This window comes from Barbus barbus, assembly GCF_936440315.1.
Source record: "Barbus barbus genome assembly, chromosome: 43".
Lineage (NCBI taxonomy): Eukaryota > Metazoa > Chordata > Actinopteri > Cypriniformes > Cyprinidae > Barbus > Barbus barbus.
The window spans coordinates 11070524-11096940 of NC_136721.1; the positions used below are offsets into that span (position 1 = coordinate 11070524).

The window sequence follows — 26417 nt, forward strand, 5'->3', positions numbered from 1 at the left end:
GTGGTGGTTCTTGAAGCACTGACTCCAGCTGCAGTCCACTCTTTGTGAATCTCCCCCACATTTTTGAGTGGGTTTTGTTTGACAATCCTCTCCAGGGTGCGGTTATCCCTATTACTTTTACACTTTTTTCTACCACATCGTGTCCTTCCCTTCGCCTCTCTATTAATGTGCTTGGACACAGAGCTCTGTGAACAGCCAGCCTCTTTAGCAATGACCTTTTGTGTCTTGCCCTCCTTGTGCAAGGTGTCAATGGTCGTCTTTTGGACAACTGTCAAGTCAGCAGTCTTCCCCATGATTGTGTGGCCTACAGAACTAGACTGAGAGACCATTTAAAGGCTTTTGCAGGTGTTTTGAGTTAATTAGCTGATTAGAGTGTGGCACAGGGGTCTTCAATATTGAACATTTTCACAATATTCTAATTTTCTGAGATACTGAATGTGGGATTTTCATTAGTTGTCAGTTATAATCGTCAAAATTAAAGGAAATAAACATTTGAAATATATCAGTCTGTGTGTAATGAATGAATCTGATATACAAGTTTCACTTTTTGAATGGTATTACTGAAATAAATCAACTTTTTCATGATATTCTAATTTTATGACCAGCACCTGTATACACTACCATTCAAAATTTGTGACTGTTAAAAATCTTTTTGAAAGTCTTTCAAAAAATACAGTAAAAATAGTGAAATATTATTATAAAGTAACGGTTTTCTATTTTGATGTATTTTAAAATGTAACTTATTACTGCAAATATTTTCAGCAGTCATTACTCCAGTGTCTCATGATCCTTCAGAAATCATTCCAATATGATTTGGTGCTCAAGAAAAATTACGATACTTAATATCACATTATATTATACATCATAGTATAATTGTCTTTACTATCACATGCATTCTTGCTAAATAAAAGTACCTTCAAAGTAGCAAAAATACTTTATATATACAAAGTGTATATCATGAAAAATAAATTTACTGAAAAAAAAGTAAATAATAAAAAAATAAATCAGTTTATGAATTTTCTGAGTTTGAAAACCGTTGTGCTAAATTATGAACTTCAGCGGAGCCCATTTCTTACAGATAATGCAACAAGTGTACACATTTTCAGCATTCGAACATTTTAAACAAAAAGTGAACTAAAACAGATTGCAATTACAATAGATTTATTACTTATTTTACATTTAACATAAATGTCAAAATATCACACTAGAGCTTTATAGACCAAAATATACAATACTGACTTTTCACATGTAGAGTGTGTTATGAAAATAACCACGTTTACTGTAATCATACTGATCAATATACTGCATCATGCAAACTAACAAGGTTTAACAACAGATTTTGAAAGGCAGTAATGGTACCACGATTTCCAGACATCGTCTTAGGTCACTTGGAAGGTACACAATAAACCATAGTATCACATTTACCCTTATTAGTCATTTCAGATAATCATCTTTGTTATGGATGGCATTGGGGAGGTAGAGACCAGTGATTACTATTAGTCATGGCAGATTAATAAATTAATAGCGGCAAAGAGATATCAGAACCACAGTGGAATGGATTAGATGTCCATAGCAGCTTAGACAAACCCTGATGTAAGCACATATGCATACAGTACATGCTTTGATTACTACATACATAGTTAAAATCACTTAAGCAAATATATTTCTATACAAGTGGACAGAAGAATATTTTATACATAGACAAAGTTCCTTAATAAAGTAAAGGCTTTTTTATTTTACAAACAAAGTGTCTTTGAGAAGCTTTGGATGTCAGATTCAGTCAGATGAAGTAACACTATTCATACATTAAAGTTGTACAACAAACGACTTTAAATCACTAATAAAGTACCATTTAAATATAAACTCAATACAATATTGGGATATTATTGCATCATGAATCGCACAGCAGACAAAACACTGGTAGAAAAGATTAATATTCTCAACCCACATCATTTATATATATATATATATATCTATATTTAAGTCTTTTGTCTGCTCTGGCCCTCTAAAAGGCCAAAACAAGATCAGATAATCCCATCAATTACAGGTGAGAGATTCAACATCTCCCACTTTGGCTCAAGTATCTGTCGCGTACAGGAAGCATGACCACCTCAAGAACAACAACTGGCTCTCTATTGCATCTAAAGGCCGCAGCAAGCAGGGTCAGGAAACTTTACCATGTTGTTTTTCCCCTACAGGTCACTAGGCGGATGATTTGCTGTAGCCAAACAGCCCCACAGGGAAGTACTTTACATGAGTGGGCCACTGAGATGCCAGCTGGAAGAACTTAACATCATTCCACTCCATTCCATCTACAGACACTGAAACATGTTCATCTCATGAGTCAAATGGCTTTAGATACAGAGGGTCCAAATAGCTGAGACATTAAAAATATAACTTGAACATGAATTTGGATAAATACACTGAATATTCAAGGTAAGGAAATGGAACCTAAACATTTTGCCAATGGTCTCAGACCTTTCAGGGCCATAAACACCAAAGACGTTTAGGTTAGTGGTCATAATCTTTAAGTGATAGTTCACCCAAAAATTCTGTCATTAATTACTTACCCTCATGTCATTCCAAACCCATAAGACCTTTGTTCATCTTAAGAACACAAATTGAGGTGTTTTTGATGAAATCCGAGAGCTTTCTGACCCTGCATAGACAGCATCGCAACTAAGCACGTTTAAGGCCCAGAAAGGTAGTAAGGAGATCTTTAAAATAGTCTGTGACATCAGTGGTTCAACCACAATGTTATGAAGCTACGATAATATTTTTTGTGCGCAAAGAAAACAATGACTTTATTCAACGTTTTGTTCTCTTCCAGGTCAGTCAGGTCGGCATTCATGACAGTACCATGGTACATACTGTGGAGAATAAACAACTGAGTGACGATCTGAATGGGTTTTACTGCAGGTTTGAAAAAAACACCCCACACCTGCTCTGAACACCTCTCCACCCAACCACACCCCCTGCAACCCCTCTCTCACCCACACCTGCACTTCAGTGAAGTGAAGATGATGTGCACCAGGTCTTCCAGAAGCAGAAGAGGAAAAAAGCACCAGGCCCAGATTGTGTTACACCATCCTGTGCTGACCAGCTGGCCCCCAGTCTTCACACAGATCACTGGCACTGTGTGAAGTCCCTACATGCTTCAAACGCTCCACCATCATCCCAATCCCAAAGAAACCCAAAATTACAGGACTAAATGACTACAGGCCTGTGGCTCTAACGTCTGTGGTCATGAAGTCATTTGAAAAACTGGTGCTGGCCCACCTGAAGGACATTACTGGACCCTTGTTGTATCCTCTTCAGTTTGCCTACAGAGCAAACAGGTCTGTGATTGATGCAGTCAATATGGGACTGCATTATGTTCTGCAACATATAGACAGACCAGGGATTTATGTGAGGATCCTGTTTGTGGACTTCAGCTCGGCTTTTTAACCCTATCATCCCAAACCTCCTCCTGCCCAAACTAAGGCTACGTTTACATGACAACGATGTAGTCAAAAACGGAAAAGTTTTTCCCTTGTGTTTTTAAAAACTTTCACGCATGCATGACAATGTTTTCAAAACGATTCACATTTACACACATCCGTGAAAACGGCCAAAAACGCAGCATTACATATGCCAGGCCAGTAGTTGGCACTGTCACCTTGTTAGTAAACAGTACCTGTAGGGAAGTGACGATTATATGATGTGTCTCCACTGTTGGTTGTAATATTGGTGAAGTAATTTCACACTTTGCTGAAGAAGCGTTAGCAAACTCTTGAGCAGCAACAACTAACCATGTACTCTGCCATTGTTGTGTAGGTTTGTTCGCGCTTGTCTTTAAAATCGACACGTACTGTGCATGTCTACATATCTAACACGTACTACGCACACGCATGACATCACCGTTTTCAAAGATTCACGTATTCTGGGTTTACACGGAAACGATAACGGCGGCGTTTTCAAAAACTTGCACTTTGAAACCCGTATTCAAAAATATACGTTTTCAGTCCCCAAAACACCATTGTTGTGTAAACGAACAGGCAAACGCATAAAGTTTCCAGTTTTTGGCTGAAAACATTGTCGTGTAAACAGCCCCCAACTCAGCTCTCCGTGCCCACCTCCGCCTATCAGTGGATCACCAGCTTGACAGACAGGCAGCAGCTAGTGAGGCTGGGAAAATTCACATCCAGCATCCTTATAATCAGCACTGGAGCTCCTCAGGACTGTTCTCTCCCCACTGCTCTTCTCCCTCTACACGAACGACTGCACATCTAAAGACCCCTCTGTCAAGCTCCTAAAGTTTGCAGACGACACCACTTATCGGCCTCATTCTGGATGGTGACGAGTCTGCCTACAGACAGGAGGTTAAAGAGCTGCCCGTCTGGTTCAGTTTTAACAACCTGAAGCTCAACACGCTCAAAACTGTGGAGATCTGCACTCCCCCCACTCATCATCATGGACAGCACTGTAATGACAGTGGAGTCATTCAATTTCCTGGGCACCACTATCTCTCAGGACTTGAAGTGGGACACTCACATAGACTCCATTGTTAAAAAGGCCCAGCAGATGTAGCTGAGGAAGTACAACCTGCCACAGGAGCTGCTGAAACAGTTCTGCTCCGCCAACATTGAATACGTCCTCTGCACTTCAATAACTGTCTGGTTCAGCTCAGCTACCAAATCTGACCTCAGAAGACAACAGAGGGTAGTCCGGACTGCTGAGCGAATCATTGGTACAACCCTCCCCACTCTCCAAGAACTGTACTTATCCAGAGTGAGCAAAAGGGCTGGCAAAATCACTCTGGACCCCTCACACCCAGCACACTTCCTCTTTGAACCGTTGCTGTCTGGTCGACGCTACAGAGCACTGAGCACCAGAACGGCCAGGCACAGGAACAGTTTCGTCCCTCAGGCAATCCATTTTATGAACACTTGGAAATTACTGTGGAAGACAACACTATACACTTATTTATCTAACACACCTACTTAGTCTACATTTCAAATTTGCACAATATACCTGTACATACAAAACAGTCTATTGTAATATACCTGTACATACAATTGTCAATTTGTACATTGTTATTCCCTATTTACTTGTTCTACTTTATTCTTTTATTATCTGTCCTGTCACTGTCGTTCTGTTGCACTGTGGAAGCTTCTGTCACGAAAACCAATTCCTCGTATGTGTAAACATACCTGGCAATAAAGCTCATTCTGATTCTGATACATGTGCATTCCTCTGCTTGTAAACAAGGTGCAGTGCATCCGGGTTCTACATCAGAACACATCTCCTGCATCAGCAGCATCACATGCATGCGTGGGGCTCTCGTGAACGCGCATTGAAGTCTGCCACGGAAGAGATGAATTGTTGAATAAAGTTATTTTTGTTTTCTTTGTGCACAAAGTATTCTTGTAGCTTCATAAAATTACAGTTGAACCACTGATGTCACATGGACTATTTTAACAATGTCCTTGCTACCTTTCTGGGCCTTGAATGTGGTAGCTCTGTTGCTGTCTATGCAGAGTCAGAAAGCTCTCCGATTTCATCAAATATCTTAATTTGTGTTCTGAAGGTCTTACAGGTTTGGAATGACATGAGGGTGAGTAATTAATGACAGAATTTTCATTTTTGGGAGAACTATCACTTTAACATTAATCCCTCAAATTTGGACTATTTCGTTGTAATCTTTGGGCAAATTCCTTTTCATCACATAAAACAGAAACAAACAGAAAATCTGTCTATAAGTACCTCTTAGACTGGTTTGTTGATTCTTAGCAGAGCAGATGAGTCTTGTGATGCCTTCAATGATCTGACTCTTCGACTCTGTGTCTCTCTCTTTCGGCTTCTTCCCCAGGAAGATGGTCGGGACTAAAGGAAGGCAATGTGAGTAAATATAGTTGGTATATAAACATGGAGAACAACGATAATAGTTGCACTGCAGTGAGACCTACAAAAAAGCTCAGCTTCTGGAAAAAAAAAAAATAAGAGCAGAGGGCAAGAAAGAAAATGTCAAATGAAATTACAGGCTAGAAAACACTGTACGGAGTCAAACAAACACAAGTGACCTTTGTCCAGTAAGCAAATGGACAAGTGTGTAAATCTAGTAGACCATCTCACCTTTCTTGTTCTTCTCCTTGGTCACCAAAGTCATGGACATGGTGTTAGAGCCAGTCTGGAGCTCAAAAGAGCCGGGAAGTCGGCTAACCTGCAGGGATCTGAACGCACACTTCAATGTAATCTTATTGCCCATGTCTCTCCGCTCGCCATCTTTGCGCTTCTCAGCCCCTGATGAAACCCAGTAATCCACCTGCAGCCCAATGGCATCCATACCATGAGACATGCTGGGGCTCCTAGATAACAGAATCAGTTTGACCAGATTTTTTTTTTTACCAGGCAAGCATTTTTAAAGAGATAACAGCTGTAAGCTAAAGCAATGTGAGAAACAGCAGAGCAGTGCAGACTTCTGTACAATATTGTACACAAACCCTAGTGCAGCCAGTCCGCTTAGTGATGGTGATGGAGGAGGTGTTGCAGAATCTTTCATCATCCCAGTGGGAGATCCATGAGCCGGTGGAGATGTCGATGGAACTGCCAAACTCAAAGGCAAACCCTCCTCACAATCTCCACCTACAATGGGTAAAAATAAATATTTGGAAAAAAGCTCAAATGAAATTTCATTGCAAAGTGATGAGAATTACATAAAGTGTACATACTTTTTTGTACAGAAAATTCAGATAATTGTTTAACTATATATTAAACAAAAATGTGGTATTTATTTTATAAATAAAGAAATACGAGTCTAAATGTGCAATTTAACTTCAGTTATAAACCCTGTGTGTTTAGATTTGCTAAAAAAAAAAAAAAACAGAATCCTTAATTTGGGAATCAGATTACACTTGTTGCACTGAATGTTTTTGATTTGCTAAAATGCACTGGCTCACAAGAGTCGCTTGTTAAGAAATCAAACTACACTGGTTGAGCTGTCTGGTTCTCTGTTCCCATCCTTAATGGTAATACAATATTATTGGTGGATCTTGTGTAGATAGATGCGAAAAAAACACATGACAAACCTGAAGATCCTGGACTGGGCTCCACCAATCCCACCTTAACCACCTGTTGCAATTAAATATCAATCTATCCATCATTGGAAATTAAACTCTGATTGTGGAATATGTTGCAATATGCATTTCTGTATAAATTCTGGGGTCATTATTTTTTATTTGCATTAAGTTGATCAATAGTAACAGTAAAGTCATTTATAAAGTTATAAAAGGTTTCCATTTTAAATAAATGGCTTTGAAAGATCTTACTACAACTACAAATGTTTGAACAGTAGTGTAACAAAATGTACTCACACCCACAAATGGAACAAAATTTTGGTAGGAATCATCATCTTGCCTAGAAGAGCAAAATAAAAAAATATATATATAAAATATAAATAAAAAAATATATGAAATGATGGGATGGTAGAAATCATCTCACTAACGTCTTGTGTTTGCAGGTCAGCATGGCCTCAGCAATGGGAAGCTGATGAGTAACCGTAGATCCGTTGATGTATTGTAGAATTCGCCCGGCCACATCCACAAAGTCAGCAGAGGAACCTGAAGAGATACAAGAACAAAGCCTATAGACAAATCGCCAATACAATACATCTCAACAGGCACAGGAAAGAGAAGTACTGCATATCCATATCGACTTGACACTTGAAATAACTAGAGGGTTAAACAAATGCATTACTTACCAGTCTGAGGAGGCTCTGGGTGGCTGAAAAACTCTCGCCATGAGCTGTCCAGGAAAGAAGAACTGTAGCGATTGTCCAGAGAACCCAGGTGTTTGGCCACGGGGTGAGAGCCTGTGGAGACGCTCACATGATACATCCTGCATTTTTTTGATACAGTCTATTTTTTTGGACAGCTTTTGTCATTGTTGTGTGCAGTATCATTGTGTTATTTATACGCACATATAGGCACCACAAGGAACTTCATGTGGCTGAGCCAGTCAGACATCTTGTTGGCGAGATGAGAGACGTAGAATCTCAAGACGGCTCCTAAGTAGCTCTGACCTCCAATCGCCACCACCTTCACCGGTTTGGGCATGATGGAGTTACAGTTGCAGCTGTGAGAATAAAGAAGGAACAATGAAAAGATGAATGCCAATGCAGTGCAAATGCTGTTTACATGCTACAATCTTTGATCAACAATGCAATTCATATTGACAACCATGAATAAGATTTAACATCATGAGATCTGACAGTCAATCTGACAGCCAGTCATCGCTACAAACCATGTCATTTCACATTTGTGTTTATTCTCACTTATTCCACCACAGTTACACTTACAATTTCTGTATGCGTGTGAGCAGGGCGGAAAGGACGGCCTGGATTTCTGATCCGGAGCAGGTGCAGACCACCGGCAGCTTCTGGGCCTGCAGCAGCTCAGCCACATACTGCAGAAACACACACATTACTCTACTTCAGAATGGATCAAAACATCAGCATGCGCTAACATACTGACACAACACAGATGTTCAACGTCAAATTAAAGCAGTTATTAATTGAACAAGAATGGCTAAGTTCAGACAGACAGGCACACAGGAAGTGAAATGGACTGGTATTTACATGTCCTTGCCAGTCGCTGCCATTGACCAGGATAAGGCTGTCAGGAAGAGTGCTGTCAGACAGCAAGATCTGGTTGAGCTGGTCGTACACTATCTTCCTAGGCATCTACAGATTTTAAAAAAACATGACAAATCATCTTGTTCGACATTATTTTCTCAGCCTAGCATTTTAAGCATTTAACTTTAAGGTGCAGTGTATAATTTCCACTGTTAGGAATTTGACCTACCTTCACAGTGTAACAGCAGCTCAGCTGCTTTCAAAATAATGTAGTTTTTAAAGAATTTGTGTTTAAACAGTTCATGAATCCAAAATAGTCACTGATTAATTCATTCGGTTCATCCTTGGAAGGTATGTTGGTAACACTTTATAATAACGTCCAGTTATAAGTCATTTATAAGTGATTAGTTAATGATTAACTAATCATTTAAAAAACATTCATAAGCAATTAATAAGTGATATGCTAACAATTTGTGTATGTTTTGTTAATTCGTTTAAAAGTCATTTACAAGTAATTAGCTAATGATGAACTAATCATTTACAAAACATAACTATACATTCACAAATGATTAAGTGTATGCTAACAATTTATAAATCTGTCATAAGTTATCTTTAAATATAGCATCATGAAATAATCAAACAGATCCTTAATGGTTAATAGTTACTAGTTAATATATTATTAATCACTTATAGATCATTGAAATGTCAACATTGTACTATTATCTCAATAAACATTATAAATCATTTACAAAGCTTTCTGCATACCCTAATCTAAAGTGTAAACTAATCATCAGTTGTAAATGTTTTACAAACCTTCCAGGTTACAGGTTGTTTGTGAATATATATATATATATATATATATATATTTACGCACACACGACTGGAAACCATAAAGTTTGTAAAACATTTACAACTGATGATTAGTTTACACTTTAGATTAGGGGATGCAGAAAGCTTTGTAAATGATTTATAATGTTTATTGAGATAATAGTACAATGTTGACATTTCAATGATCTATAAGTGATTAATAATATATTAACTAGTAACTATTAACCATTAAGGATCTGTTTGATTATTTCATGATGCTATATTTAAAGATAACTTATGACAGATTTATAAATTGTTAGCATACACTTAATCATTTGTGAATGTATAGTTATGTTTTGTAAATGATTAGTTCATCATCATCTAATCACTTGTAAATGATTCAAAACTTATTCTACAAAACATAGATAAAAATATTAACATATCAATTATTAATCATCTATGAATGCATAGTTATGTTTTGTAAATGATTAGTTCATCATTAGCTAATTACTTGTAAATGACTTTTAAACGAATTAACAAAACATACACAAATTGTTAGCATATCACTTATTAATTGCTTATGAATGTTTTGTAAATGATTAGTTAATCATTAACTAATCACTTATAAATGACTTATAACTGGACGTTATTATAAAGTGTTACCGGTATGTTTTATGTTTAGTTTTTAGAGAAATTCAATTAAATGCTGCAATTTATCATGGGGTGTTTGCCTCAGCTATATACATTTTTACATATTTTATTAGTTTTATTCAATGTAAGTGTATCAAAAGCCTGTTCAAAAGTTTGTTTAAAAAAAATAAAATAATTATTATCCAGCAATGGTGCAATAAACTGATTTAAAATGACAGTAAAGACTTTTATGTTGTTACAAAAGATTTTTTTGATGATATGCTCTCATTAGCAAATTAATACATCTGTATTTCTATTCATCAAAAATACAGGAAAAAAAGTTTCCACAAAAATATTAGGCAGCACAACCATTTTCAAAATAGATCAATGTTTCCTATGCCGCAAATCAACAAATTAGAACAATTTGTGAAGGATCATGCGACACTGAAGACTGGAGTAATGATGTTGATTATTCAGCTTTGCATCACATTAATAAATTGCATTCTAAAATATATTTAAATAGAAAATGGCTATGTTATAATATCTCACAATATTACTGTTTTAGTGTATTTTTGATTAAATTTTTTATTTAATTTTTTGCCTTTTTGCCATTTTATTTTTTGTCCTGGCCAAGATAGGCGGCCCAGTTATACAAATACACGTAATAATAAAACAATAAAATATTACACCATTAGAAGCATTTTCAAATCATTCAATCTTGGTCAACAGATTTCTTTTCAAACTTCAAATCTATTCAAGTGTAAATGTTGTCACCCTAATTGTGACCCTGGACCATAAAATCATAAGCAGCATTTATATAGCAATAGTCAACAAAATATTGTGTGGGTCAAAATTATTGATTTTTCTTTTATGCCAAAAAATTATTAGGATATTAAGAAAAGATCATAGTCCATGAAGATATTTTGTAAATTTCCTACCGTAAATATATTAAAACTTAATTTTTGATTAGTAAAATGCATTGCTAAGAACTTCATTTGGACAACTTTAAAGGCAATTTTCTCAATATTTAGATTTTCAAATAGTTGTATCTCGGGCAAATATTGTCCAATTAAACCATACATCAATGGAAAGCTTATTTTTTCAGCTTTCAGATGATGTATAAATCTCAATTTTTAAAAAAATGACTGGTTTTGTGGCCCAGGGTCACAACTGACTAATTAATTCTTCACCACTAGTGGCGGCAAACAAAATTGCACAAATAATTGTGGTCAAAAAAAAACACTCCCAAAAGCCTGTCTTCCATTGTTTTGTCAAACAGACAGTTCCCCATTGGCAGAATCATAAGTTGACATGTTGAACCTCCACTCTTCAGAAATTTAATTAACGAATAGCGCACTTACAGTCTTCTCTGTACATTAAACTCAGTGTTGGGGAGTAGTTAACTACAAGTAGCGACGCTACTAACTTAACTACATTTTTCAGTAGCTTGGCAGTAGCTCAGTTGCTTTTTAAACAGTGTAGCTTTTCCAGTAGCTAACTACTTTTTGCAGCAAGTAGCGGTGTAGCGCGAGCAAAAGCTTCATTGCGTTTTGTCGAGCCTGCGCGAATCAGCGCGATGCAAGGATATTCTTCTTGTTTGATTACAAACTCATTTTTTGCCATTACCGCCACCTGTTGTTTAATCACGCATCTTGCGGCTAACAGTTCACTGACGTACAGAAGTGGGTTGACACTAGGGCTGGGTAAAAAATATCGATTCTCCGATTTTAATCGATCTTCAGTTTAACGAATCGATTCTTAATGCGCGTGCTTCACTTAAGAGGATATGAATATTCACCTCTCGTCCTGAAGGTGTCACCATCTATAGATATACTTACCTGGCAGGGGAGACACCATGATCAAGAAGGCGGTTCACCCAGGGCGAGGCTTGGCCATTGCACTCCGGTTGGGCCACATAATGTGGGAATCTCGACTGCATAATTTATGGTAGTGGGGGACTGCGTTCGCGCTCTCCCCTGAATTTTTTGTGTGTGTGTGTTCACTGCTGTGTGTGTGCACGTTGGATGGATTAAATGCAGAGCACGAATTCAGAGTATGGGTCACCGTACTTGGCTGAATGTCACTTCACTTATCTTTCGAATTGCTCCACTAAAAAAAAACAACTGTGTGCACCCTATTATTAATGTAGATGTGTATTTCAGTAATAAACTTAAGTAGGAGAGTTTCAGTTACCAGCATTTATATCAAAATATGGATCCCATGTCTGCAAAACTAACATTTTAAATGAAATATTGATAGCTAATCGATATCGAATCGAAATCGAATCAAATCGAAACCATAAAAATAAGAATCGAATCAAATCGCAGAATTGGTCACAATACCCAGCCCTAGTTGACACACCCATATTATCCATGATGGAGCAAGACGTGGCGGCAGATTTGGAGGATGGAGAAACAACTAACGTTAATTACCCATGGCCTTATTTGTCCAAGTTCATGTCTCTCAAAGAAACGACAAGTAAAGGTTACACTTTTTGTAACAGTCTGAGATATTTGAGTGTTGTGTGTAATAAAACAATACTCTTTGAAATCATAATTGTATTGCATTGTTTTAAACACTAAATATTTTACTTAAAACATTCCTCAGACACTTATTCAGTTATTTATAATATACGTTGTTCAAAAAAATCAAAAGTAGTTTCAATGTAGCTAGCTACTTTTTGATAGTAACTTGTAGTGTAGCTAACTACTTTTCCAAAAGGGTAGCTTGACTGTAGTTTAACTACTTTAACTTACGAGTAGCTTGTAGCTTGTCAAACAACAGTTTCAGAGTAGCTTCCCCAACACTGATTAAACTGGGATAAGAGAAAGTACTTTACCAGTGAAAAAAATATATACTTCACCTTTAAGGGCTCTCGTATTTCAGATGACTCAGAAGCAGCTATTTCGGTCTCAGGAACTGAACGGTTTCTCACAAACATGATAAAGAGCAGCAGCGATGGTGAGCAACAAAAATGTTTGTGAAATGTATCAGATTTTTAATAAACTGCAGGGAGGATTAAAAACGGCACTTCATCATGATGGCCCTTGAGTACGTTTTTACACCTCTGCACAAAAGTGAACCGCCATATGAGCCAGGTGTTGAATCATGCCAGACCTAGTACAGAGTTACATAAGGAGAATTATCCTACTGTCTCTCTCTCTCTCCTTCCTCTAGCATCACACCCACTCCTCCCGCTCGCTAATCCTCACGCATGGCCCAAATGAATCACCATATTCTTTGCTTTGCCCTCTCACACACACACACACACACACACACACACAATTTCCTGAGCAAATTGGGGGTTTATTGATTCTGCTGAGCTTCTGTCAGATCAACTTAAAAAGAGTGAGGCAGCTGTTCTTGGCTAAGTGCTAGCTCGCGCTGTGTCTGTGTGTGTGTGTGGAGGTCGTTACCTGAGGGGTGAGGCTGAGCTCGGGTGATCTCTCACTGTCCGAGCTGTTTGTGCGTTCACTGAGTGGTTTGGACAGCTGTCTCTCTTTCATAGGGGTCCCTCGCCTCTGTTTGGGGGTATGACTGCCATCCAGTCTGGGGAAAATTGCACAGCTGCTTTTATTTATTTGCTACACACTCAATTTCATCTCAATATGTGCACAAGAGTCTAAAAAAAGCAAGCAACAATCCTAATTAAGAGTATAATTTCATAAAAGAAAAAGAACTATGTTCATATTTGTGGATAGAATAGATTTGGAGTGGGCGGTTTGAGCAAAATATCACGGTCTGAATAATTTCATATCATGCCAGAACTGTACATATAACAATATTTTACAATTGAAATCTTGAAAAAAATTGTGTTTAGCAGAAGAAATAATGTATACAGGTTTGAAATGAGTATTTCATCTTTAAATACAGGTTTTATATGAAACACCAACCTGGGAGATGGCATGTTAGTGCTATTGCTCCTCTGTGGGGTCCGGGGTCTCTCTGCCACTGATAAAGTGATGCTAGGGGTCCCGTCAGAAATCACTTCCACTTCATTGAGTTCCTATTGCATTAACCTCTCAATAAATAGTAGTTCATGAGCTCACAGAGGATATGGTTTTACAGGTTTAACTACTGACTGAGAAAGGGGCAGATAAAGACAAGCAACCAGTCTCACCAATGTGTCCATCTCTGAGAACGCGTCGTCCGTGTTCACACTGGGGGAACGCTGGATTTTACCAGATACAGTTTGCTCGGCCCTCTTCAGAAGAAAGAAAGGATGGGTAAAGAGAGAGAAATTAAAAGAAATGAGACATACAATGGCCTTAAAGAGATAGTTCACCCAAAAATGAAAATTACCCCATGATTTACTCCATCCTAGGTGCATATGACTTTCTTCTTTCAGACAAATACAATCTTCCAAGCTTTATAATGGCAGTGAATGGGGATTGAGATTTTTAAGCCCAAAAGTGCATCCATCCATCATTAAAAGTGCTCCATTGTGCATTTGTGTGAGAAAAATATCCATATTTAAACCTTTATAAACCGTAATCTCTAGCTTTCACTAGCTATGTTTCCATCCACCTATTTTATGTGCATTTTGGAATATTGCGTAAAAAAAAAAAATGTTGGATGGATACACCAAGATGAGAATAAATTTTAAAAATGCACATAAAAAAAAAAAAAAGTTATGCGCACAATTGAGTAGGATAACCATTTTAGCAGATGCTTAAACTCAGATTGAAACAATAAATTCCACCTTATCCATCAAAAAGGCATGTGACTTTGCACAATGGGACGGGATAACTTGACTAACCAGAGGACTGATCTCGTTGCACAGCATCTGAAAAGATGTTTAGGTTGTTCTGAAATGCCTGAGCAAAGTCTGTCATCAAAATATTTCTGTATAACAGCTTCATTCCCAAACAGCAGAAATCCACCCCCGAAAGTAATGACTACATTGTTGTGTTTCGCTTGCTAGCTCTGAGGCGCAATTCGTCATATATGAAAAAAACATTAAGTGGATTCTCCTTCTTTTATTTCTGATATATAGTGCCAGTTTATCTGGAAGTGACGATTTTGTTCTCTTTGACTCTTTGGATGGAAACGGTGCTTTAGGCGATATTCCAATTTTTCGCATTAAATTAAATTTGAATCTTTGGACGGAAACATAGCTACTACCTGTCATACGCGTGTTCACGAGAGAGTGGATTTCCAGTGGATGATGTGGGACATATATAGCGTAAGCTCTAGGGGTGTGAATCGTCACTGGTTTCACGATTCGATTTTACAATTATTATGTCAAGGATTCGATTAGATATCACGATGCGTCTCATCCTCAATTTTCAATATTGCAGCACATGGCTACATTTTCATATTCATTTAATATCAAATTTATTTAGTGTATTTTTATTAAATGATATAAGAAGGCTACTTTTAAAATTACAAATTAGTAATAAAACAATTGTTAAGAATTTAACCAGCTAAATATAGCTTTAAAATATACCAGCAAATCAAGTAATAAAGGGGGAAAAGACAATTACAATTGATAAACAAAAAGTACTTGGTCTGAGAGTGCTTTAAATATTGGAAAGCTTACAGACAATCATAGTTATGGGTTTTCCTTTTTTTTTCCTTAGAATTACTGCTGTTCGATTATTACTGATGACATCATTGACAGTGGCAGCTTTAATAGGCTGCATTCACACTAATGCACAGATCTATTTCGACATATCAGATGTTTTGTCCTGTCCTGAAAACATAACTGACTGTGTTAGCATCAATTTCCTATCATAAAAGTATTCAGACATGCAAGTGCAAGAGCTGCGGGCTCTTTGATCGCCCCCTGGTGGGTGGCTGCAGTACAGGTCATAAACCCCGCCCTCTCCATGTAAACAAATGGGACTTGAGTCAAAATGAAAAAATAAATTACACTTCCAATACAATTTTCCAAAATAAGGTTTTGGTCGTTTAAGGTAGTTGTTATCACGCTGATATATGTTCAATTGTTAATTTTTGTGATAAAATCATTTTTGATTTTAGCTAGTAATTTGATGCTATAAAAAAAGGGCGTGTCGTTATGGTTGATTGGGTCTGCGGGAGTTTGGGCAGGACTATGATACCACGGCTCCACCTCACGACTCTACTGCGCAGACTCGGGCTCCAAATGAGTCATTTATTCAAGATGGCAGCGGCCATACTGAGATGCTTTGGCTTCACCTTTCTATAATGGAAGGAAGTGGAGACACGTCCATCTTTTTTTTTTACAGTCTATGGTGAAAATATATCTCACAAGAATCAAATTTTGTTTACAGCAAAGGAAAACCAGTCTCCTCCTGGCTTATATCGAAATCCTAAAATACACATTTTTCTTTACAAATCCTTGTTTTTTTATTTCTAGATTATGACCGGTCGTTTGTTTTGCTCTCTTACGGTTTATAGTGTTTTAAATATGGATATTATTCTTACACAAACGCATCGCTTCACTTCAGAAGGCCTTTATTAACGCCCCAAACCCGTGTGGAGCACTTTAAAATGATGGATGGATGCACTTTATTTTGCTTCAAAATCTCGACCACCATTCACTGCCATTATAAAGCTATATAACTCCGATTGCATTCACCTGAAAGAAGAAATATACACCTGGCATAGCTAGAGGGTGAGTAAATCATAGGGTAATTTTCATTTTTAGGTGCACTATCCTTTTAAAAGCAGCAGCAAAAAGGCAAAGCAAAGTAAAGCTAAATTGCAGCGGTGAAATAAGGTCTCTCTCTGAATGACACTCACAGGACTCAGCTTGTCTTTGCTGTGGCTGCACCTGCTATTCAAGCTACCAAACTCAGTCTGAGAGCTGGACTGTGACATGCCTTCAAAAAACGGCCTAAAACACACACAAACACAAAGCCAGGGTCAGAATAAGAAAAATACTGAGGTGTAGGCAGTTTGTCCACTAAGTGTATGACTAAAAAGCTTTTTATATCGGTTTATTCCTGCATTTGAGAGTGAAATATGCTGCTTGTACATATTACATATTTCCTATTATACAGTATATTCCAGAATCTTTTGCAACAGAAACAACACCACTTCAGTTATTGGCTGCCTCCTCAATTATTTAATCACATCTGTGTAATGCAGAGCAAAATTACTAAATCAATATCTGAAAGTGGGTCCCATAAAAATAAATGTTAGCTAGTGAATGCAGTACCGGAGTTTGGGCTTGGGTGTGCTGATAATACTGTCCGTTTCTTCCATGTCTGGGCCGCTGTCACTGGGGTTGTACATCTCAAGACTGTCATAGAGCTCATCCAGATCCTCTTCCACATCTCGGATCTGCTCTTGGGACACATGATCCAAACCAAACCCCACCTGCATGCAAAGTATTACCCAGAAATTACTGACAGAGAAGAACAATAGAATTGTATAATATTGCTTATTGGCCAATATTAGTTTAGAGAATTTATTATTGATACATTGACATAGGAAGTGATGAGTGGATGCTCATTTACCCTAGTTTGGCATTTAGATTCCATTTCTCATCATCTGATGCTCACTTAATGTTAAATCTTTAAAAACACTAATAACACTTAAAGTATAAGAAAAATTATTAAAAAAATTATTTGGATAAATTAGTAGAGACTTTTAATATACGCCACGTACTGGTAATTAGCCATTAAATTAAAATAATTAATCTTATATGCAATGTCCAAAGTGACCAAATACAATCCTTAAAGACAAATTAGTTCGAATGGAATGGAAAAGACCTCTGCGGTTGAATTACACTAAATTTACAGACAGGATGCAATTACCTCATCAGACACTTTGAACCATTTCACCAATGCCATAAGCTTCTGTTTGATGTTGGGTTGCTAGATTTAAAACACAAACACCTTGTTAGACAGAAAACGGGGGAGTCATAAGCAACAATAGTAAACGGACACAAATTAACAGCGTATCTGGCTGAGCAACAGCAGGGAACAAAAATAGCAGCGAGCGGAAAAAAACGCTGTCACAACAAACAGAGCGCTGGAGAAGGGACTAGAGGCTTGTCAGATAGAAGACAGAGCACACAGGAAAACAAAGCAGACTCGTGAAGGCATCTGAGAGGAGGAAGCAGATAACACGTTAATGTGCTCCGAAGCCCCATCCCTAGAGTTTCCATATGACTGCAAAAATTGCAGCAGCTCCTATTTGCAACCGCTGCTACATGTAAAGAACATCAGTGGCCCCAGGGAGAAATATGCAGTTGGTTAGCTTACTGACAAAGCCTGAGTCAACATGGAGGCATAGAGAAAGCTGCTCTGGTTCTCGGAGGTCTGTTTTGCAATCCTGGACAGATCACTTACGTCACTTACATTAGCTCTGGTGATGGAGGCTGTAGAGGGGAGTTTACGGCGAGGTTTCTTTTTCCTCAGTTCATCCTCATCATCATAGAGGTACTGCCCAAAAATGACAAACCATGATTAAACCCTCAAAAACCTTACTTGAATAAAATAACTTACTTGAATATAAGTCTCTCAAGTGCCAGAGATTAAAAAAACATTTGAAGTGATGCATACAACTTGGTCACTATATTACAAGTCTATGGCAATATGGCTTTTAAAAGAATAGTTCACCCTAAAATGCTCAGGCTAGCAGCGATGCAGGCGAGTTCTTTCTCAGAACAGATTTGGAGAAATTTAGCATTATGTCACTTGCTCACCAAGAGATCCTCTGCAGTAAATGGGTGCCGTCAGAGTTCGAACAGCTGATAAAAAAAAAAAAAAAAATCACAATAATTTACAAGTAATCCACACAACTCCAGTATATCAATTAACGTCGTGAAGCGAAAAGCTTTTTTAATTTCAAACTGTTTCGTTCGGCTAAAATACAATATATAATATTGGTTTCTCCAGTGAAAAAGTTGTCTGATTCAAGAGCGAAATATGCATCAAGCACTGTTTACGAATGGCAACAGTCTAAATTAGGTTTAAACAAATATGATGGTGGATCTTGATGTGAGAGCCCAACATTGGATGGACTTCTTTATGAAACCAAATGCGATGGCTTAAATTTTAATGAATGATTTATTACAAATATTCAGGTTTTAACTTCACAAGACGATGAACTGGATTCAAGTCGATTACGTGTGGGTTATGCAGTTTTTAATCAGCCGTTTGAACTCTTATTTTAATGGCACCCATTCCCTGCAGAGGATCCATTGGCAAGTGTTGTAATGCTAAATTCCAATAAATCTGTTCCTATGAAATAAAACTAATCTACATCTTTGATGTTACATGGAAAAGAGTCTTCAAAACACCTCTTTTTTGTGCTCCAAGGAAGAAAAAGTGTCAAACAAATCAAAAAAACAATTGATAATTTCTGCTTTTGGGTGAAACTAATCTATTAAAATCCATTAAAGTGTCTTTTCACACCACAGATTTTATATTTCTTATCTGATTATATTTTTGCTTTACAAAACCATGCAGTGCATTTCTTCAGTGATCTGACTTCAGTCTCTGTGCACTGTTCTAATTCGCTAAATGGGAAATAGGCAAGATGGCTGAATATCAAAATCAATCATTTCAATCTCACAGGCCTTACCTGCCCCTGTAGAGGGTCATCACTGCCCTCCTGCTCTGACGAATAGCTTTCCTCTTCCTCCTCAGAGTAATTATCGATGTCTGGTGAACGATCTGAAAGGAAGAAAACAGAAACAATGCAAGTGATTAAACCAGAGCAGGCCTCGTTAAAGAACTTACTAAAAGTGTTCTCAAAAATGTAAAAAAGCAGCCTTGACCTCTTTTTGTAATTTCTCATTAGCTGGTTTAAATTGAAACATATCAAAGTGTGCAAGTCTCACCGGATAGCTTGGCCTTTGGTCCCTCTGGGTCAATGGGTTGACTGGAGAGAGAATAGACCCTGATCTCAGCAACAGGGACTGGTGTGTCCTTCACCGTCGTGTGCAAGCCCAACACCTGAGCACCTTCGGTCGGATGCTGCATCACCTATGGACAGGAGAACAGAAGCCATTAAGTAAATTGGTTTAGTTTACTTAGAACTGACTACAAAACACAAATGCTGAAAATCTTAGATTCGTTCAAGATGCTTAAAGGGATAGTCAAGCCAAAAATAAACATACTGCAATCATTTATCCACCCTCTTCATATTTTGTAGAATGTTGATAACCAAACGTTGACCACTGATTCCCATTATATGGACAAAAAACCCCAACATGTTTCAAAATATCTTTTTTCATATTGACAGATTTTTCCCTTTATATTTATATATTTTTGCAGCAAAATATATTCAATCTACAGTCTGACCTGCTTAAAGAGTCTAAAACACTTTTTGTGCTAACAGACATGTATGTACTTCAAATTATTATTCTTGTTGATTTGGAGACTTCCTTTTAGAGATTTATTTTTTTCTTCTTGGTTTGAAATCAATAATAATGCAACTTATGACGTGGATGTGCTTTCAACAGTTAGTCATGTACTGAATCATAGTACAAATGCAAATGTCTTGGCACTTATTTGGGCATTAAATTACAGATACAAAATGACCTGTGTGTATTTTTGGTGCATCTGTGAGACGTTTCAGTACTGTTAACTCCATTAAAGTTATATAAAACTGACTGAAGCATAGAAAGTTGTTCTATTCCACCTCCTACAGCAGCCTTCCATGTAATTTATGACATTTTTTGAAACATTTTCAAACCTGTGCTAAAATGTTTTACCTTACACAAGCAGTCACACAAGAATCACACAAAAATGTGGCCAAACCAGATTTGTTGGTTTTGCGGTTCCTCACCTCAGCCATATTTATCATCCCTATGGCGAGGGTCTTATAGCCCAGGAAAGTGCGATTCTTGTACCTCTTGCGTCTCTGGAGCATAATCTGAAGCTTGTTGGCATCTCTCTTCAAAAAGTGTGGGTACTGAAGACAAAATGGAAGGGAGAAAAGACTGCAAAATGTAACATTAACTGGATCTAGTTCACTATGGGAAGAGTCACTTAGGGACTTCTGATAACCAAACCATAATACCATAATATTAAATCTGATTATGTCAATTTAGTTCTAATCTAATCCAAAAGGCACTCAAACACTGCTAACCTGAAGAGAGAAGGTCAGCTGAAGATCCGTCTCAGTAAGGCCTGCAGAAGACAGCATGATTTCATTTGACCGCAAAATGCGTTTTGAGCCCTAAAGAGACATTTACACTCATTAGTCACCTAATCATAGTTTAACAGATTTATATTTATAAAGCAGTAAAACAAATTTTACCTGAAGTTTAACTGCAATGACCACCGAAGTAAGATCCCGGTCCAGCTCCTTCAAAATCACTAGTTTTTTAAGAGTTAGACTGAGAAGTCTGCAAGAGAAAACAAGAGAGAGATGCTCAAGTTGCTCTGAGGACAAGTTGCTATGGCAGCTGAATGAATAATCTGTCCCCAAGCCGGTTTATCAAGTTTACCTCACAGAGTTGACATTTTGGCCTTAAATCCCAGGTGCAATTTTGGCTGACATTTCACCTAAAAACAATTGTGACCTTTTCGTACCGTGATTGAGAAGTGCCATGATGATTTTTAATATATGTCACTGTCAGACACAATTACAAATTGAAATGTGCCTCATCTGTTTCAAGGGATTGATATTTAATGGCCCTCATGTCGTTCCAAACCCATATGCTGTTGCTGTTTTTGCCGTGGAACACAAAAGGAGAATTTTTTAATTATTTACACACAGTTCATTTTTCTTAGTGCCTCTAACTCAAACAAAACAAAAAAAATGCCCTTTTGTGCGTTTTTGGAGTTTGACACCATTATGAATGGGCATTATATGGAAAGGCTTCACAGAACTTCACAGAAAACTACCATCTTTGGTGTTTGGATCGACATGAGTGTGAGTAAATGGCAGATTGCTCATTTTTGCATTAACTATCTATCTATAAAATACATGTATAGAAAGCAAACATAACTGGAGCTTCAATATCCAGCTTCAATATCAATCTAAGACCGCTACCAAAGGATCCTGAAATGAAAACCATTTTTTGATTCATCTCTCCACTGCACATAGACAGGACATTTGAAGTGGTAACAGACAAAGAATGCAGTGTCCCAAAAACTGAGATGTCCTCTGATACATCTCCACAAGGTGTGCTGAGATGTTTTTGGCCTGAAGTCAAGAACACTGCATTGGTGATATTAGATTTAGAGGATAAATCTCAGAGTGACACAGCACACGAGCTCATTCAGTTTCTGTGGCAGGTTGTGGATTTACACAATGACAGGGGAACACTGTCATGAATGTTTAATAAATTAAATATACAAGCATTTCTAAGCCACTATGAAGACTATGATAAAAGTAACATTAAATATATATTGCAGTAATACTATTCCACACAAAATTTTTAAGTTTTTGCGCTGTATGGTTTGAATTTTCTTATCGAATGCTTAAGGTATATTTCAGGTATGGCCTACATGTCAGTTTTTCTTAAAGAAAGAAAAAGGCAGTAATCTATACACTTAACCCTCTCATTTGGAACACTGTATAACATTAAAGGTAAACATGAACAAAACGGAGCTCAAACTATTATAATCAATCGTATCGTTTAACATACCTTCTGATGTTTGTGTTCATGTTTATTTCATGCTATAACTTATAGTAATGTAAAATATGTCTCAAGACCACTTGTAATTAGTCAGATATGCCACACCACATTTAAGAGTGTCAAAACGGCATTTATTATGGTTTCATTTCTTTATTGAAATTTGTAATAAAACTGGAAAGAATTTGAAAACGAAGACTTTATTTCTTCACAGAAGCACAAAGCTCTTTTCGAGGATGGCTGGAACGGATTCATAGGGTCAAAAGAACCTGCGTTTATGCACATTTTCTTTTAACTGCTTAAAATGAGATTGATTTAAGCTCGAAAACCCTAAATTCTACACAAGAGATATTTTCTTAAGAAACAGTACAGTACATGAGGTGCAGTCTGACACGTTTTTCCGCCCTGTTTTGATTGGCAGGATACAATCTGAGATTTTATGTCAGTAATCGGTATCGGCCAATACATCGGTACATTCATAACATACATAAACTCAGGGGGAAAAAAAATTATCCTCACATTTTCATCTGCTTTTTCTATCAAATTTCTTATTACGAGTAAAGACTTGTATGATCATAATAAGATTCAACAACTGACACATAAATGGAATAAAATTCACAAACATTAGGCAAACAGAAATGGAATAACGGGTCACTGAACAGAGCAGGAATCAATATCCAAAGTAGTAGTCAGTATGTGGTGTGTCCTCCAGCTGCTTTAATACTACAGCGCATCTCATTGTAACGGACTGAAAAAGATTTGCCAGTTCTTCCTATGAGATGTTAGGCTACTTCACTCTTCCACCAAGGCACTTGCAACTTCTTGAACACATGGGGGTACATATGGTCACATGTAGTCTGGCATTACAAGGACGAACAGCTGTCCTTCCTGTCTCCCTGTAGCACTGTCCTAGGCCTCGTAGTTTATTTCTCTGGCCACATCTGCAGTCCTCATGCGTCCCTGCAGCAGGCCCATGGCATGTTCACACAGGTGATCAGGAACCCTGGGCATCTTTATTCTTGTGTTTTTCATAGTCAGCAGAAAGCTTTTGAAACTATGACATTAATTTTCTTCCGCCTGTAAACTATAAGTGCCTTAAGGACTGCTCAAATGTGCGTGTGCAATAATTGTTTATGGTTCATAGTACAATCATGGAAAACGGTTTAAACACTTTCTAATACAGATATGCAAAGCTTATTTGGATTTTATGAAATGATCTTTAAAATACAGTATTCCAAAAGAGGGACATTTATTTTTTTTGCTCAGTTTATGTACACCTACTGACTTTATATAGGATACAATTAGATATCTTGACTAGCAATCAGCTTTCATTTCTAAGCTATAGATGCCCTTGCTTTACCTAAAAGCAACATCTCATGCTAAGCTAAGCAAGAAAAGGCATTAATACATAATAGCAGCTTGAACCCAGTCCTCTCTTCAAAGTGAGCTATATTGAACTGGGTCTAATTCACTTACAAGTCTGCCCCTGTGCATTAGAGTGTAACTCTAGAGCACATAGGTAATGAAATTGGGAGAGGAGGGGTAAACCGGACACTCATCTCACCTTTCAGTGATCTTATGCAACCTTCTAATGGGACAATATGCTGCAACACCAATTTAGGGTTTACATTCAGCAATAATCTTACTGATGCAGTTGAATGGAAAGTACAAAGTAAGAAATTAAACTCCTAAAACAGTCTCAAAAAGCCTTTGAAAGCATTGTGGAGCCAGTGTCAAAGAAAGAAACGAGATTAATAATGTCTTCATAGCAGAGTAATGCTCTGTCACTCCTATGCTTCTTTTCTTCTCTGCCGGCCGCTCTTACAGGAAGTCTCTTTGCTTTGTGGCCATTTTCCCCTCCACTCCTTGCATGAAGCATCCCAAAGCCTCTCCTCTACATTTCCATATCACAATCCCTTCATGAGAGCAATGAGGCTAAATATTCACAAATAGTAAACAGCATGCCTCCATATTACTGTGCATGTTATACAGTGGAGGTGCACCGTATAAAAAATGTCTTTCTGCTCTAGTTTTCATTGCAGCAACAAGTTAGGATGGGGGGGGGGGGGGGGGTCAATCATCAGCTTGGTGTCAATTGTCTAAAACAGGGTTTTAACCAGGGTCCCCCCAAAGAGTGTGTGTGTGTGTGTGTGTGTGTGTGTAGGCAGTAAATATAATATTTGCATATGATCCAAATTAAGTTAAAACTAAACTGTAAACTTAATACAAATATAAATACATATAATGAGTACTATAATGAGAAAAAAAAAATAGTACTAGTGACTAATTATATAGCCTACTAATATACTAAATACTAGTTTCTAATGAACTTGACACGTGAACTTGAGAAATATAGCAGTTGCTATTGAGTTACTTAAACGTAATTTCGTAAAATACGTCGACTTAAACATACATAAATGGCTTGGCACAGTATGTGGGTGTGTAAAGGTTGAAAGCCTCTGGTCTAAAGTAAGAAACCATTGTTTCATGTGATCTCCAGTGCAGCGTGATCTGGATTAACTATTTACTCTGGTACAAAGTAGCTCTATTGGCGGCTCTATAAAAAAGCGCATGTCTACTAGTATAAATCAAGAAGCGACATACCTGGGCACACAGCTGGGAGAGGAGCTGTCAATCTCCCATGTCGCGAACAGGTTCATCTGAACCGGGCGACTCGAAGAAATCGTGACCGTCCTGAGAGGCTGCAAGTGGGGAGACGGAGCTCCCGCTCGCTGCTGAAGCCCTCCTCGCTCCGACATGCTGAGCTTGTGTCGGGATCTGTGCTGTCGGAGCGGTCTCGGTCAGTTTAGCCACTCACTCGCGCATGCAGTCTGTTCAGATGATGGCACGAGCCTCTTAGCATTCCCGCCTCCGCTCGGGGGTGGATTCACTGGAGACTTCACTCAGTTGCTGCTGCTATCAGTCCAGCTCCTAACTTGTGATCAGCTTGTGATCAATTGAGCGTTTAAAACAACAGCAGGAAGCGGAAATCTCGTCTTTAAAAACATATAGTAAAGCAACGCCTCTCGTTAAAGACGCACTGAACGCGTCGCTTGTGGGGTCCCCTAATAATAAAGTCAGTATTTGTATTTATTTATTTATTGATTACATTTTATATAATATTATGCAACGAATTAAAACATTTGATTTGCCAAGGTAGCTGCAGCTAAATAATTATGAGCACATTAAGTTTCATTTATGTTGTCACAGATTTAATATTTAATTAAATTTTTTAAGTAAAATAATTTCGAATTATTTGACATTTTGCATCCCCTAGTGGGCCTCAGGTCCTGGTTAGGTTTAGAGCCACTAGTGTAGACAGTATTGTTGATTATAGCCTAATGGGATTGTAGGCCTACTAATGCAACACGTTGTTAGCATATAGATGTAGTAGCAGCTGCTGCAATTGTCAACAGCATTATGTAGATATTAATATCTGTGGAATCATATTTATTTTTTATTTTTTGGATTAACAAAGGTCAATAATAGCAACTGCGGTTGTCATTTTAGCACAGTTTTAGTCAGCTTCTACTTCTCCATGTGCATTATTAGTGTATGAAAATATAGCTGATTTTCAGATTACCACTGAGACTACCATGTAAACCAGTCTGGGTTTGCTGCTCTATAGATGATCCCCTAACCTGGTTAGGCAGGTCTGCTGATTTACAACTGAAACTGTTTGAAATGACAGAACATATTAAGTCATAAGTTTATCTTTATCTCCCTCTGTTGCTCCCTTTCTATGTACTTTTTAATGCAACCCACTTGAATCTATTATGGTAGTGGCAGCTCCTAAAACACCCACGCTGGCACCGTTTGTATTTTATCTCTCCCTGACAG

General features: G+C 37.6%; 1 protein-coding gene across 5 annotated transcripts; it reads right to left on the bottom strand.

Annotated features, from left to right (window-relative positions):
- Positions 1–1145: 1145 nt before the first annotated feature.
- On the bottom strand, positions 1146–25517 carry pacs1a (phosphofurin acidic cluster sorting protein 1a). Of its 5 annotated transcripts, XR_013783596.1 has the most exons (25): positions 25182–25467; positions 21254–21341; positions 21083–21172; positions 20780–20905; positions 19830–19974; positions 19571–19662; positions 18334–18426; positions 17797–17856; positions 17196–17356; positions 16778–16871; positions 14169–14252; positions 13942–14054; positions 13465–13597; positions 8615–8719; positions 8336–8442; positions 7958–8112; positions 7739–7849; positions 7484–7598; positions 7353–7395; positions 7068–7110; positions 6483–6624; positions 6115–6347; positions 5746–5865; positions 5193–5342; positions 2206–2321 (listed from the first exon to the last, which is right to left on the bottom strand). XR_013783596.1 is itself a non-coding variant. In XM_079405569.1 (24 exons), the coding sequence occupies exons 1-24, from the start codon at positions 25334–25336 to the stop codon at positions 2203–2205; spliced, it is 2718 nt and encodes a 905-aa protein (XP_079261695.1). In that variant the 5' UTR covers positions 25337–25517; the 3' UTR covers positions 1146–2202. The 5 variants fall into 5 exon arrangements, 4 of the variants coding, with proteins under 4 accessions (XP_079261695.1, XP_079261694.1, XP_079261696.1 ...); XM_079405569.1 differs by lacking the exon at positions 5193–5342 and having other exon boundaries at positions 1146–2321; positions 18343–18426; positions 25182–25517; XM_079405568.1 differs by lacking the exon at positions 5193–5342 and having other exon boundaries at positions 1146–2321.
- Between the last annotated feature and the right edge of the window lie 900 nt (positions 25518–26417).

Excerpts from the sequence above, each read along its gene's own strand:
- pacs1a (XM_079405568.1), bottom strand. The coding sequence starts at position 25,336 with ATGTCGGAGCGAGGAGGGCTTCAGCAGCGAGCGGGAGCTCCGTCTCCC. Across the intron at positions 19,975-20,779 it reads GGATGATAAATATGGCTGAG|GTGATGCAGCATCCGACCGA; the intron begins GTGAGGAACCGC and ends TCCTGTCCATAG. Across the intron at positions 14,253-16,777 it reads GCAAAGACAAGCTGAGTCCT|AGGGCCGAGCAAACTGTATC; the intron begins GTGAGTGTCATT and ends TTTCTTCTGAAG.